Source organism: Pelobates fuscus, chromosome 5, assembly GCF_036172605.1.
Source record: "Pelobates fuscus isolate aPelFus1 chromosome 5, aPelFus1.pri, whole genome shotgun sequence".
In the NCBI taxonomy this organism is placed as follows: Eukaryota; Metazoa; Chordata; class Amphibia; order Anura; family Pelobatidae; genus Pelobates; species Pelobates fuscus.
Window position 1 is genome coordinate 45,179,760 of NC_086321.1, and position 14,626 is coordinate 45,194,385.

Genomic DNA, 14,626 nt, shown 5'->3' on the forward strand with positions numbered 1-14,626 from the left:
CTTCTGTTCTCGGATAACCGAGAGGAAGCTGAAATCCACACCAACTAAACAGACCTCTCCTGTAAGTGCAGCCCCGGCGGCCTCTAACTCTAAACCCAGACGAAGAGTGATAACCGTCAGCGGCTCCCCCAGGGGGCACCGACGTCGTATACAGCAACACAAGCAGCGACGCAGGGCTTGCTCACCGCCCAGCATCCACCTCCACTTTAAGCCATCACAATTCCGGACGGGTCAAGAAACAATCAACCCACCGGGGAAACACCGAACCCCCCGAAACGCACATTTCTACCACCAACAACCTGAGGCCTGGCTCCAGTCCCTGTCTATGTTGTGGACACCGCAGGAGATGGAGACTCATAGGGGCTGCACCAGGCGTGCAGAGGGGATTGGTTGAGAAGGACTACGAGACTGGAACCTGCCGGGTATAATCCGCTGTGGCTGGACTCCCCCATTACGCCTTCAAACACATGGACTGTTACCGGACTTTCGACTAAACAACAGTAATGATTACTTACCTGTTCTTAATTCACACTACGCGAAGGGACATTCAAGTCTTTGCTTGTTAACTAAATTAATCTACCGGGGCAACCTAAACCTAAACCTATATAAAATTCAAAAGGAGGCCGTTGGTTTACACGCATGTAATCCCACTTGAAGGTACAAATCTATAGATACTCTCTCAAGCATAGGTGAGAATGGAAGCCTGTTGTAACTCATTAATTATTCTAACTACCTAACATACATACATCCAACAGTGTTGAGCATTATCTGTTCCCACTTGTTTTATGTACCTTCAACCTGAAGTTTAAGCTCTCTCATATTAGAGATTTAAAGCAATGTTCCCAGATATTGCTGCATATGAGTATAACTAATCTTAAGCGTGACAATGTTGGCAATATCAGAATCACTAGTTTAAAACTTATCTCATATTCTGACATAACCTTTTACAGAACTAGCTTGATATTATTATTAAAAAATTTGCTGTCCCCAATTAGCTTGCCAATGCTGTCGTGGCATTGCAAGAAAACTGTTACCTGTATTTACATGCACAAGAAAAAAAAAGAATAAAAAAAAAAAAGCAATTCTTCCATTCCTTAAAGAATAGTCTAGGCTCCGGTACAGACATGGTGTTTAACCCCTTAAGGACCAAACTTCTGGAATAAAATGCAATCATGACATGTCACACATGTCATGTGTCCTTAAGGGGTTAAGGAACTGCTATTGTAATTGACTAATTGGGCTTAGGTGACAGGACAGTGTGCTAGAGCCTTCCTCGCCATTATCAGCATTACTGAATACACCAACAGATAGACAAAATAAGTAACATTTAACATGAAAAAAAATACAAAATATTAGAACTTTTATTGTATATTTCTTAAACAAAATAGCAGACCTTTGCTGCACTATTAAAAACATGGGTAAGACTTCACTAAACTGTATCTAAGCTCTAGATAAAAATAAGCGTGGGCGCCACAGTAATGACGTCACCTACAAAAAAAACTGCACATACTGTGAAAGTAGAACTGTGCGGGTACAAATAATCTATTATAAAATAAGCAAATAGCTCTTACACAATTTGAATTCAGTAGTTACAATTTAATTGCAAAAAGCAACATTATTAATATCATGAAAAATAATGGGTCATAATGGATACAAAAAATATGGAGCGCAATGCATTACAAAGCACTCCAACAGCAGGGAAAAATATTTAGTTTGCTTTTGGTCAGTGTTAAAAAAAGAATAAATTAATTCACTGCATTTTCATCCATAAACACTCTCTATATGTGTTCCATTTCTTTCCCTCTGTTTTGAGATCGAAAAATATACCCTCACATGTCTAACATTAGGAGCGACCCAGGAATATGGTGTGGATTACACCATGCACTAATTATCATAGTCCTTCTGCTTTTATTATGGGGTTTCTCTGTGCTTGGGCTGCGTCCTATAATCCTGGGGTACAGCTCTGGCATTAGAGCAGGGAGTCCTACCTCCAATTATTTCTGATTAGCTGTAAAGACGTTTGTTGATTGGATTCGATGTTCTTTTGGCTAATCAGGTTGGAAAGATTAAAACAATCATGTTGGAAGATGGTCCCTAACATACAGGGCAGAAGGGAGATTTGCACAGTGAAGAGAAGCAGACTTCTTAAACCAGGACAGAAATACCCCAACTATCCAATGTGTTTAGGAAACCAGCATCTTCTCTGCAACAAATTAGACTCTCACGCCACTTGCGGCAAGGTGATTTTTGATCCACTTTCTCAGAGACTTGATGTTAGGATCCATACATTTCTTCTGGTTGCGGACATGGAGCCTGTTTGGAGAGAAATAAAATTAAAGGATTCATTAAAATGAAACAGATTGATTCAACCCTATGTTTTCTCTACATTTGCTTAGGAAGCCACTGGATTGTTCTTAAACACTTTAACCCTAGTCAACGTGTAAAATTTTAATGTAGTAGTTAAGTGTGGTTAGATGTTGTTACTGTGTGGGTGGGAAACATGTGGATTGTGCATTTTGGGCAGTGGGATTGTGAATTTTGTACAGCGGGATGAGAAGGATGTAGATTTAGGCACAATGTAAATAGGCTGCATGCAGATATTGGCAAAGCATTAGGTTTTCTTGTGGCATGCATGGGATGGATGTGGGTTTAGCTATGGCAGATTTGGATTTAGGCATGGTGGTGTTAGATAGGATGTGGACTTGAGTCATGGTGTGGGTAGATAGGATCTGGAACTGAGTCATGGTGTGGTTAGTTAGGTTGTGGATTTGAGTCATGGTGTGGGTAGACAGGATGTGGATTTCAGTCATGGTGTGGGTAGACAGGATGTGAATTTCAGTCATGGTGTTGGTATTTGAGTCATGGTGTGGTTAGATAGGATGTGGATTTGAGTCATGGTGTGGGTAGATAGGATGTGGAATTGAGTCATGGTGTGTCTAGATAGGATGTGGATTTGAGTCATGGTGTGGGTAGATAGGATGTGGATTTGAGTCATGGTGTGGGTAGATAGGATGTGGAATTGAGTCATGATGTGGGTAGATAGGGTGTGGATTTGAGTCATGGTGTGGGTAGACAGGATGTGGATTTCAGTCATGGTGTGGATAGACAGGATGTGAATTTCAGTCGTGGTGTGGGTATTTGAGTCATGGTGTGGGTAGATAGGATGTGGAACTAAGTCATGGTGTGGGTAGATAGGATGTGGATTTGAGTCATGGTTTGGGTAGACAGGACGTGGAATTGAGTCATAGTGTGGGTAGATAGGATGTGGAATTGAGTCATGGTGTGTGTAGATAGGATGTGGATTTGAGTCATGGTGTGGGTAGATAGGATGTGGAATTGAGTCATGGTGAGGGTAGATAGGATGTGGAATTGAGTCATGTTGTGGGTAGATAGGATGTGGGATTGAGTCATGGTGTGGGTAGATAGGATGTGGAATTGAGTCATGGTGTGGTTAGATAGGATGGGGATTTGAGTCATGGTGTGGGTAGATAGGATGTGGAATTGAGTCATGGTGTGTCTAGATAGGATGTGGATTTGAGTCATGGTGTGGGTAGATAGGATGTGGATTTGAGTCATGGTGTGGGTAGATAGGATGTGGATTTGAGTCATGGTGTGGGTAGATAGGATGTGGAATTGAGTCATGATGTGGGTAGATAGGGTGTGGATTTGAGTCATGGTGTGGGTAGACAGGATGTGGATTCCAGTCATGGTGTGGATAGACAGGATGTGAATTTCAGTCGCGGTGTGGGTATTTGAGTCATGGTGTGGGTAGATAGGATGTGGATTTGAGTCATGGTGTGGGTAGATAGGATGTGGAACTAAGTCATGGTGTGGGTAGATAGGATGTGGATTTGAGTCATGGTTTGGGTAGACAGGACGTGGAATTGAGTCATAGTGTGGGTAGATAGGATGTGGAATTGAGTCATGGTGTGTGTAGATAGGATGTGGAATTGAGTCATGGTGTGTCTAGATAGGATGTGGATTTGAGTCATGGTGTGGGTAGATAGGATGTGGATTTGAGTCATGGTGTGGGTAGATAGGATGTGGATTTGAGTCATGGTGTGGGTAGATAGGATGTGGAATTGAGTCATGATGTGGGTAGATAGGGTGTGGATTTGAGTCATGGTGTGGGTAGACAGGATGTGGATTTCAGTCATGGTGTGGATAGACAGGATGTGAATTTCAGTCGCGGTGTGGGTATTTGAGTCATGGTGTGGGTAGATAGGATGTGGATTTGAGTCATGGTGTGAGTAGATAGGATGTGGAACTAAGTCATGGTGCGGGTAGATAGGATGTGGATTTGAGTCATGGTTTGGGTAGACAGGACGTGGAATTGAGTCATAGTGTGGGTAGATAGGATGTGGAATTGAGTCATGGTGTGTGTAGATAGGATGTGGAATTGAGTCATGGTGTGTGTAGATAGGATGTGGATTTGAGTCATGGTGTGGGTCGATAGAATGTGGAATTGAGTCATGGTGAGGGTAGATAGGATGTGGAATTGAGTCATGGTGTGGGTAAATAGGATGTGGAATTGAGTCATGTTGTGTCTAGATAGGATGTGGATTTGAGTCATGGTGTGGGTACATAGGAACGGGATTTGAGTCATGGTGTGGGTAGATAGGATGTGGATTTGAGTCATGGTGTGGGTAGATAGGATGTGGAATTGAGTCATGATGTGGGTAGATAGGGTGTGGATTTGAGTCATGGTGTGGGTAGACAGGATGTGGATTTCAGTCATGGTGTGGATAGACAGGATGTGAATTTCAGTCGCGGTGTGGGTATTTGAGTCATGGTGTGGGTAGATAGGATGTGGATTTGAGTCATGGTGTGGGTAGATAGGATGTGGAACTAAGTCATGGTGTGGGTAGATAGGATGTGGATTTGAGTCATGGTTTGGGTAGTGTCAGGGTACCTGAGGTCTCTACCTTTGAGAAGGGTAGAGACTTAGTTGTTTATCCGTCTAGACACGCCATATCTCCCGTTCCTCGCGGTCCATCCAGTCATTCTAACGCTGGCCGCAAGGGATCCGCTTCCTTTTCTAACATGACGCTCGATACGTGACGTCTTGACGCTATCCCGAGCGACCTGCCACTCTATTGGCTTTATCCTATCAGCACCCAGCTGAGGCGTGTCTACTCTCCGGACTCAGGGTATTTAAGCTTGCTTCTCTCGTCAGCTCATTGCCCTGTCGTGGTTCTAGCTTGTCTAGTCACTCAGTGCTCTTGTATTCTAGTATTCTCTTTGGTTTTGACCCGGCTTGTTGTACTATTCTGCTTATCTCTGTTATCCCTCTGACCCGGCTTGTCTCTCGCTTACCTGTCTTCTCGTTCCCTCGACCTCGGCTTGTCTCTGACTATTCTCTGTTATACTCTGTACGTTAGTCCGGCCATTCTAAGGCCCGGTATACGTACCTTTCTACTGTTTGTACTCTGCGTGTTGGATCCCTGTCCCGATCCTGACAGGTAGACAGGATGTGGAATTGAGTCATAGTGTGGGTAGATAGGATGTGGAATTGAGTCATGGTGTGTGTAGATAGGATGTGGAATTGAGTCATGGTGTGTCTAGATAGGATGTGGATTTGAGTCATGGTGTGGGTAGATAGGATGTGGATTTGAGTCATGGTGTGGGTAGATAGGATGTGGATTTGAGTCATGGTGTGGGTAGATAGGATGTGGAATTGAGTCATGATGTGGGTAGATAGGGTGTGGATTTGAGTCATGGTGTGGGTAGACAGGATGTGGATTTCAGTCATGGTGTGGATAGACAAGATGTGAATTTCAGTCGCGGTGTGGGTATTTGAGTCATGGTGTGGGTAGATAGGATGTGGATTTGAGTCATGGTGTGGGTAGATAGGATGTGGAACTAAGTCATGGTGCGGGTAGATAGGATGTGGATTTGAGTCATGGTTTGGGTAGACAGGACGTGGAATTGAGTCATAGTGTGGGTAGATAGGATGTGGAATTGAGTCATGGTGTGTGTAGATAGGATGTGGAATTGAGTCATGGTGTGTGTAGATAGGATGTGGATTTGAGTCATGGTGTGGGTAGATAGAATGTGGAATTGAGTCATGGTGAGGGTAGATAGGATGTGGAATTGAGTCATGGTGTGGGTAAATAGGATGTGGAATTGAGTCATGTTGTGTCTAGATAGGATGTGGATTTGAGTCATGGTGTGGGTAGATAGGAACGGGATTTGAGTCATGGTGTGGGTAGATAGGATGTGGATTTGAGTCATGGTGTGGGTAGATAGGATGTGGAATTGAGTCATGATGTGGGTAGATAGGGTGTGGATTTGAGTCATGGTGTGGGTAGACAGGATGTGGATTTCAGTCATGGTGTGGATAGACAGGATGTGAATTTCAGTCGCGGTGTGGGTATTTGAGTAATGGTGTGGGTAGATAGGATGTGGATTTGAGTCATGGTGTGGGTAGATAGGATGTGGAACTAAGTCATGGTGTGGGTAGATAGGATGTGGATTTGAGTCATGGTTTGGGTAGACAGGACGTGGAATTGAGTCATAGTGTGGGTAGATAGGATGTGGAATTGAGTCATGGTGTGTGTAGATAGGATGTGGAATTGAGTCATGGTGTGTCTAGATAGGATGTGGATTTGAGTCATGGTGTGGGTAGATAGGATGTGGATTTGAGTCATGGTGTGGGTAGATAGGATGTGGATTTGAGTCATGGTGTGGGTAGATAGGATGTGGAATTGAGTCATGATGTGGGTAGATAGGGTGTGGATTTGAGTCATGGTGTGGGTAGACAGGATGTGGATTTCAGTCATGGTGTGGATAGACAGGATGTGAATTTCAGTCGCAGTGTGGGTATTTGAGTCATGGTGTGGGTAGATAGGATGTGGATTTGAGTCATGGTGTGGGTAGATAGGATGTGGAACTAAGTCATGGTGTGGGTAGATAGGATGTGGATTTGAGTCATGGTTTGGGTAGACAGGACATAGAATTGAGTCATAGTGTGGGTAGATAGGATGTGGAATTGAGTCATGGTGTGTGTAGATAGGATGTGGAATTGAGTCATGGTGTGTGTAGATAGGATGTGGATTTGAGTCATGGTGTGGGTAGATAGAATGTGGAATTGAGTCATGGTGAGGGTAGATAGGATGTGGAATTGAGTCATGGTGTGGGTAAATAGGATGTGGAATTGAGTCATGTTGTGGGTAGATAGGATGTGGAATTGAGTCATGGTGTGTGTAGATAGGATGTGGAATTGAGTCATGGTGTGTCTAGATAGGATGTGGATTTGAGTCATGGTGTGGGTAGATAGGATGTGGATTTGAGTCATGGTGTGGGTAGATAGGATGTGGATTTGAGTCATGGTGTGGGTAGATAGGATGTGGAATTGAGTCATGATGTGGGTAGATAGGGTGTGGATTTGAGTCATGGTGTGGGTAGACAGGATGTGGATTTCAGTCATGGTGTGGATAGACAGGATGTGAATTTCAGTCGCAGTGTGGGTATTTGAGTCATGGTGTGGGTAGATAGGATGTGGATTTGAGTCATGGTGTGGGTAGATAGGATGTGGAACTAAGTCATGGTGTGGGTAGATAGGATGTGGATTTGAGTCATGGTTTGGGTAGACAGGACATAGAATTGAGTCATAGTGTGGGTAGATAGGATGTGGAATTGAGTCATGGTGTGTGTAGATAGGATGTGGAATTGAGTCATGGTGTGTGTAGATAGGATGTGGATTTGAGTCATGGTGTGGGTAGATAGAATGTGGAATTGAGTCATGGTGAGGGTAGATAGGATGTGGAATTGAGTCATGGTGTGGGTAAATAGGATGTGGAATTGAGTCATGTTGTGGGTAGATAGGATGTGGGATTGAGTCATGGTGTGTCTAGATAGGATGTGGATTTGAGTCATGGTGTGGGTAGATAGGATGTGGATTTGAGTCATGGTGTGGGTAGATAGGATGTGGATTTGAGTCATGGTGTGGGTAGATAGGATGTGGAATTGAGTCATGATGTGGGTAAATAGGATGTGGAATTGAGTCATGTTGTGGGTAGATAGGATGTGGGATTGAGTCATGGTGTGGGTAGATAGGATGTGGAATTGAGTCATGGTGTGGATAGATAGGAGATGGATTTGAGTCATGGTGTGGGTAGATAGTATGTGGATTTGAGTCATGGTGTGGGTAGATAGGATGTGGATTTGAGTCATGGTGTGGGTAGATAGGATGTGGATTTGAGTCATGGTCTGGGTAGATAGGATGTGGAATTGAGTCATGATGTGGGTAAATAGGATGTGGAATTGAGTCATGGTGTGGGTAGATAGGATGTGGAATTGAGTCATGGTGTGGGTAAATAGGATGAGGAATTGAGTCATTGTGTGGGTAGCTAGGATGTGGAATTGAGTCATGGTGAGGGTAAATAGAATGAGGAATTGACATCATCTTCCGGCTCTGGAATCAGTACGCGGCGCGCGAGGGAGCTGAACAGGAAGCACTCAGGGGAGAGTGCTCCCTCGCGCGCCGGCCAGCGTGCCCGGTGACCGGCCGCCCAGCAGTACCACTGGACCCCAGGGAATCCTAAATCCTAAAGGTAAGGAGGCTGGGGGATTAAAATTTTTTTTGTGTGTGTGTTAGAGTGTGTATGTTAGTGTGTTAGAATGTGTGTGTGTGTTAGAGTGTGTGTGTGTGTGTTAGAGTGTGTGTGTGTGTGTGTGTGTGTGTGTTAGTGTGTGTGTGTGTTAGAGTGTGTGTGTGTGTGTTAGAGTGTGTGTGTGTGTTAGTGTGTGTGTGTGTGTTAGTTTTTGTGTCAGTGTGTGTGTTAGTTTGTGTGTCAGTGAGTGGTTTCTGTGTGTGTGTGTGTGTGTTACTGAGTGTGTTAGTTTGTGTGCATCTGTTAGTGAGTGTGTTTGGTGTCTGTTAGTGAGTGTGTGTTTTGTAAGTGAGTGTGTATGTGTCTGTCAGTGATTGTGTATGCATGTCTGTCAATGAGTGTGTGTCTGTCAGTAAATGTGTGTGTCTGTTAGCTAGTGTGTATGCGTCTGTTCGTGAGAGTGTGTGTGTCTTTTAGCTAGTGTGTATGCGTCTGTTCGTGAGTGTGTGTGTCTTCAGCACTTACCTTTCTCCAGCGCCGGACTCCCTTGGCGCTGGGGATCCCTCAGCCCCGATTCGCCTCTCAGCTCCGAATGCGCATACGCAGCAAGAGCCACACGCATTCAAACCACCCATAGGAAAGCATTACTCAATGCTTTCCTATGGACGTTCAGCGTCTGCGACCAGGTGCCCGCCGCCATGTGTTGCGGCCCTGGTCCGTGCAGAGCAAGCGTGGGGGTGCCCACGGATCAGTTTTCGCACCGGGGCACCATGGGTTGTGTGTGTACACCACTGGACCATGGTATGTATGTCAATGGCTACAGTGACAAAATTAGCCATCACTGGAATTCCCTAATACGTGGTGTTTTACCTGGCAATCTGTGCAGAAAACTGAATGAAATACTATAGCAACAAACTACTTATAAAGCAAATTTAAACATGCACTGGGGTTTTAGTAAAGGGAATTGACATTACTATTCCTCATTTTTTTGATGGCCAAGTAAGGACGAAGCGTGGAGTTGATTCAGAAACCTTTTGATTGTTACTATAGTTGAGACTATGGAGATATCCCATCTATAATTTTTAAGCAGTCCGTGATATATATATATTTCTTTTAATATTTCTATTTCCTGTATGTTCAACTCGTCGGGTTGCAATTACATGTTTGTTAGTCCACCCATTGTAAAGCGCTGTGAAATTTGTTGGCGCTATATAAATAATAACAAAAATAATAATAGTGTCATCCATGGATTGGTTTCTGTAATCCACGGTCTGACTGACACTGTGCAATGTCCCAAATAATATTTTCATAGTTATAGTAAATTACTTTTGAAACATTTAATTAAAATAAATACCTAAGGGCGCACAAGAGAGTGGAGCTGCATAGACGCTCTGGCCCCACGACATAACAAACCTGGAGCAATAACTTGCACCCCCAAGAGACAAGATGGAGCGCAGAAATAAAAAAACATCAGCGCCCAGAAACATATTGGGCACAAGATTTTAGGCTCTCCTTTGTGTCACCTACACTACCTGTGCCTCCAAAGATGGCGCCCGCAGCTCCTGCTGAATCAGAGGCCTCCGAGGACTCCCAGGAGGAAGACAGATCCCTTGCCTCGCCTGAGCCTGGAAAATTATACCAGTCCTCAGAATCTGATGAGGATTCATCCCCATTGACGAAAGGGGACATAAAAAGGCTATTAACAGACCTCAAATAAGGTCGAGAAGTACAGACAGAGATGGTTGTGGTACACCAAAAAGTAAGAGCAGTAGAAAAAAGGGAGGAAGTCAGAGATGGGTTGATCCACGAAAATAAAAACAAGATAACAGAACTTACCTCACAGGTACAACAGCTAAGTCGAGTGGTGACCTCATTAGAAATTCCCCATAGGTAACAAAATATACGCATCAGGGAGGGGGCGGTGCCGGACCGCCGAGCTGGACGGACCAGCTCCAGCAAAACCTGAGCCTTGCCACGATTAACCTGCTGTTTGGGCCAAATATTCCGACCGGCAACGGCGGCCCTCGACGGGCATAGTGCCCTGGACCCAGGGAGAGGCTAGCTTGCCGAGTTTTAGTCCCCTGGGAGGGAAATCCGGCGGTGAGCGGAGCGGACGGCCGACGCCCCGCTATCCCGCCGAACAGTACCCAGCCGGGGGCCTGGGCCCTCGATAAACCGGCTCCGTTCCCCTGGACCGGGGGGTGATCCCGGTCCTCACCCCGAAACCCTGACACCCAGACCGCCACGATTAGGACTGAGGCCTTGCAGTACTGCCAGATCTCAAAATGGCGGAGGACACACACTAAACTTCAAGATCTCGGCGGGAGAGATCTACCCCACAACTGCCGCATCCAACGTGGCTCAATAGCACTGCGGGATCAGCCACACATGGACTCCAGCCGTGTACCTGCAATATGGCACCTTACTGGGACACTTACCTTGTGGAACTCCCCTCAGGCTCTCAGCTCCGGTAAGGAGAGAGATCAACAACCAGCGGCGGGAAAAAAAAAAGGCGCAACGCACCAAGCCTGCAACCACCAGACCAGCAGAGCATACCAGCCCTCACTCTGCACCACATCACCCCCTGGAAACTCCGGGGTCCAAGCCCAGAAAATCGGATGTCGCACAGCAACCCATACAGCACTGGCTAGCCAGCCCACAGCAGCCGCACCGCGAGCAGACCATCAGGCAACAGGGAGAACGCACTGAATCCACAGAAGGCAGGACTTTCCGGACGCAAAGAGTCCTTCTAAGCATGAACAGAATAGTCCTTACCCTCCCTAGTGTAAAAATAAAATGCTACCTGCCTTACTGTATTACATGCACTCATGTATAGCTATCAGCGGCTAGGGGTTAACAGTGTATTCATTGGGCCTCACCTACTGCATCCATGGGTGGCTAAGGGGCGTAAAGGGTGAAATTAAATCGCTCATACCTAAGCATGTACTTAACTATAAACTAAGCATATTACCTGCATGTAACCATATAATTCTAGTGCAAAGCTATATTCCTGTATATTTTCCTGATGTCTCATAGAATCTCAATCTATACCATACCTAATCAGCATGATTTAAACGTGACCATATATAAATAAAAAATAGTGCACCGTACTACCACACCCTAATGTTTCCTATGCAATGTACTCTTTATCTTGCAATATGCATGTGGATTGCCTTTGGGGTACCATGTGCCTGTATGTTACCATCTTATGCACTACAAAAATAAAGAATTAAAAAAAAATATATATATACGCATCAGGGGAATCCTATTATCTGTTGGCGATGAGAATCTGCTACAGTTCACCAGAAACCTTATAATCTCTATGGGTTTTAGAGGAAGCATAGACCATTTACCGATCACCTCAACATTTTGTGTGAGCAAGTCTGCAGCAGGGCCCAGTGAAGCCCCCAGAGACACCATCGCTGCCACTAGACACATAGCAATGAGAGCCGTGATCATGAATTGCTCAAGAGTAACGGGGAACATAGAATACAATGGCTGCACATGTGCTTTTTACACTGACATCCCATTTGTGGTACTAGGTGAGAAGAGGAGACCAGCCCCGGTGGCTAGGCGGCTGGGAGAGGGCTCCATTAAATACCACTGGGGAGTGGAGGAATTACTTCAGGTGACACTCTAACCTCATCAGATGACCCAGAGGTTTTCCTGAAGCGATTGGGCCTACCGACCGCACCACTGGCAGAATACCAGCAACCCCAACTTCTCTGTACACTCATATCTATATCGAGAAATTGGAAAAGGTGTATATGTATAAACTCGAATAAAACACAATCTGAAAGAAAATGACCGAAATAATGTTTTAACATCTTAAATAATGTTTTAACCTGTTTCCCACCTCAGTCATCTGTTAAAACCACATTTAACTTCACTCTACATATTGAGACAAATTTTGTTTCTTCTCTTTTTCTTTGCTGTCTCTTGAAGTCACTTGTCTCGAGTTCCATACACGTACCATCTCTGACACGTACATTTTTAAAATGATTTAATATTATGAAAACTAATATATTTTTTACATATTATATTTTTTTTTTATAATTTAATATTTTTGAAAAAAAAATTCTTTAAAAAGTTTATCCAAAAATATTAAATAATTTGAAAATGTAATCAAAAATATGAAATCAAGGCCATAGTTAGAAAAAGTGCTTACCCCTAAAACTCCAAAAAATCTAAAAAAAAAAAAGGTTCAGAAGCACAAAGGTTAAATTGTACAAAATGTTTTTTCTTTTTTTTTTTTTAAATTTGTATTTTATTGAATTTTATGCGCATAGGCAAATATTCATATCAGGGTATGGAAGTTAGAAAAGAGAGAAACAATATTCAAAAGAAACAACCATTTGACATATCGATATACAATATACAATATGCTGGGCTCTGTATTGGGTTCTATCCTGGGCAGTATATCGTGTAGTGTATTGGGCATGGGGCGTACTAGGTTGGACAGTCTATGTAGACCCCAGTGAGGTTTGGACCGGTGGTGTTTCCCTCTGGCATATGCCTATGGTGCTGGCCAGATTGGCCGTGATACAGTGCCGGTGAAGGGTGAGCGAGTGGGCCCGTGTGAAGGGCGGGGATCTGGGTAGTGACATGCGGTCAGAAATCAAGGCAGTCTCTGGGTTTTAGTCTCTGTTGATGATCCATGTGTACTCTGCTCTCTCTGCGTTCCGCTGTGATCAGTCTGCGAATTCCCGGGTAGTCATTCTTGGGGTATTTCCTCAGCTTGTCTTCCCCTGTTGCTCCCCCCTCTTCTCCTGTGCGGTTATTCGTGTTTGACTTTGCTGGCGGGTGCTCTCCATCCGTGCAGCATCTTATTTTCTCTGGATCCTCAGCCGAGGTAAGTGTGAGGGTTTTGCCTTCGTGTGACACCATCAGGGTTCCATCGGCTCCCCAGCGGTACCTCACCGCGTTGTCTCTCAGTTTTTTTGCTATTGGGGCCAGCTTTCTCTTCTCTAGGAGTGCAGCAAAGGGGATGTCACTAAAGAACATAATATTAGCTCCTTCAAATTTCGCGCTCCCCATCTCTCTGGAACGCGACATAATGGCCGCTCGTACGGCTGTGTCTCTGGTTACTATTATGGTGTCTCTGGGTGCATCCTCTGGTGCCGACGGGGCTTTCCTGACTCTAAAGGCCGCCGTAATTATTGTAGGGTCTGTTTGGCCCTGCAAGCCAATGGATGCAAGTAGCTTTAGTGTGTATGATAAAAGTGCGTCCCCTTTAACGGCCTCGGGTACCCCCCTCAAGCGCACGTTTCGGCGTCTATGCCTGGCCTCGAGGGTCGCCACCGAGCGGTGTAATCTTTGTACCTGCTGGGTCAAGCCGTCTAGGGTGCCTTTTGTGGCTAGTAGCCGGGTTTCCCGGGCCTTGTCTGTTTCCTCCACCACTTGGAGCTTGTTTTGTAATGCTCCCATTTCCTGCTTAATGTCTCGTAGGTCCGACTTCCAAATTTGTCTCATTTCCAGGAGCATGTGTTTAATGTCCCCCTTGGTTGCTGGGGACGAGTCTTCGTCTGAGTTAGCTTCCCAGTAAATGTCTCCCCGCCTCGGAGAGTTAGGTGATGCTTCCCTTTCCTCGTGGGAGTCTTCCGACGAGTCTGCTGTGCGGCCTTCCACGGGCGCCATTTTTGGCGGCGCTTGCGGGGCATGCCGCTCAAATGAGAGCCTAATGTCTCTTTGTGTGGTGATTTCAGGCGCTTGGAACTTGCGGTGTTTGCGCCCCATGTTGTCTCTGGTGGGGTGGGATTGTGGAGGGTTCTCTCCGGGTGCTATTTTCGTCTTGGTAGGTGATTGTTCCGTGTGATTCAGCGGAGCTCCACAGAAACACGTCTGTTCCGTCTCTAGGTTGGCCACGCCCCCCAATGTTTTTTCTTTTGAATCAAAATAAAATACATTGTTTGCACAAGTGTCAGACCGACACCATTATACTAACTTACTATATTGAAGGGACACTGTGGTGCTCCTTATTGTAATTGTTATGGTGTAAGGAGTATTTGAGGGCTGTCCTCCCAAGAGGGCCTCTCTTAGCACTCAATGTGGCTACGGTGTTTAGAACGTTC

At 45.1% G+C, this 14,626-nt stretch overlaps 1 protein-coding gene across 1 annotated transcript in view; it reads right to left on the reverse strand.

The window, feature by feature from the left end:
• Positions 1-1,343: 1,343 nt before the first annotated feature.
• The window catches only part of CCL27 (C-C motif chemokine ligand 27), a 28,767-nt gene continuing 15,484 nt past the window's right edge, over positions 1,344-14,626 (reverse strand). Inside the window, exon 3 of the mRNA XM_063456787.1 lies at positions 1,344-2,313. Coding sequence (XP_063312857.1) covers positions 2,214-2,313 — 100 coding nt within the window. The 3' untranslated portion in view covers positions 1,344-2,213. The remainder of the gene's footprint in view (positions 2,314-14,626) is intronic.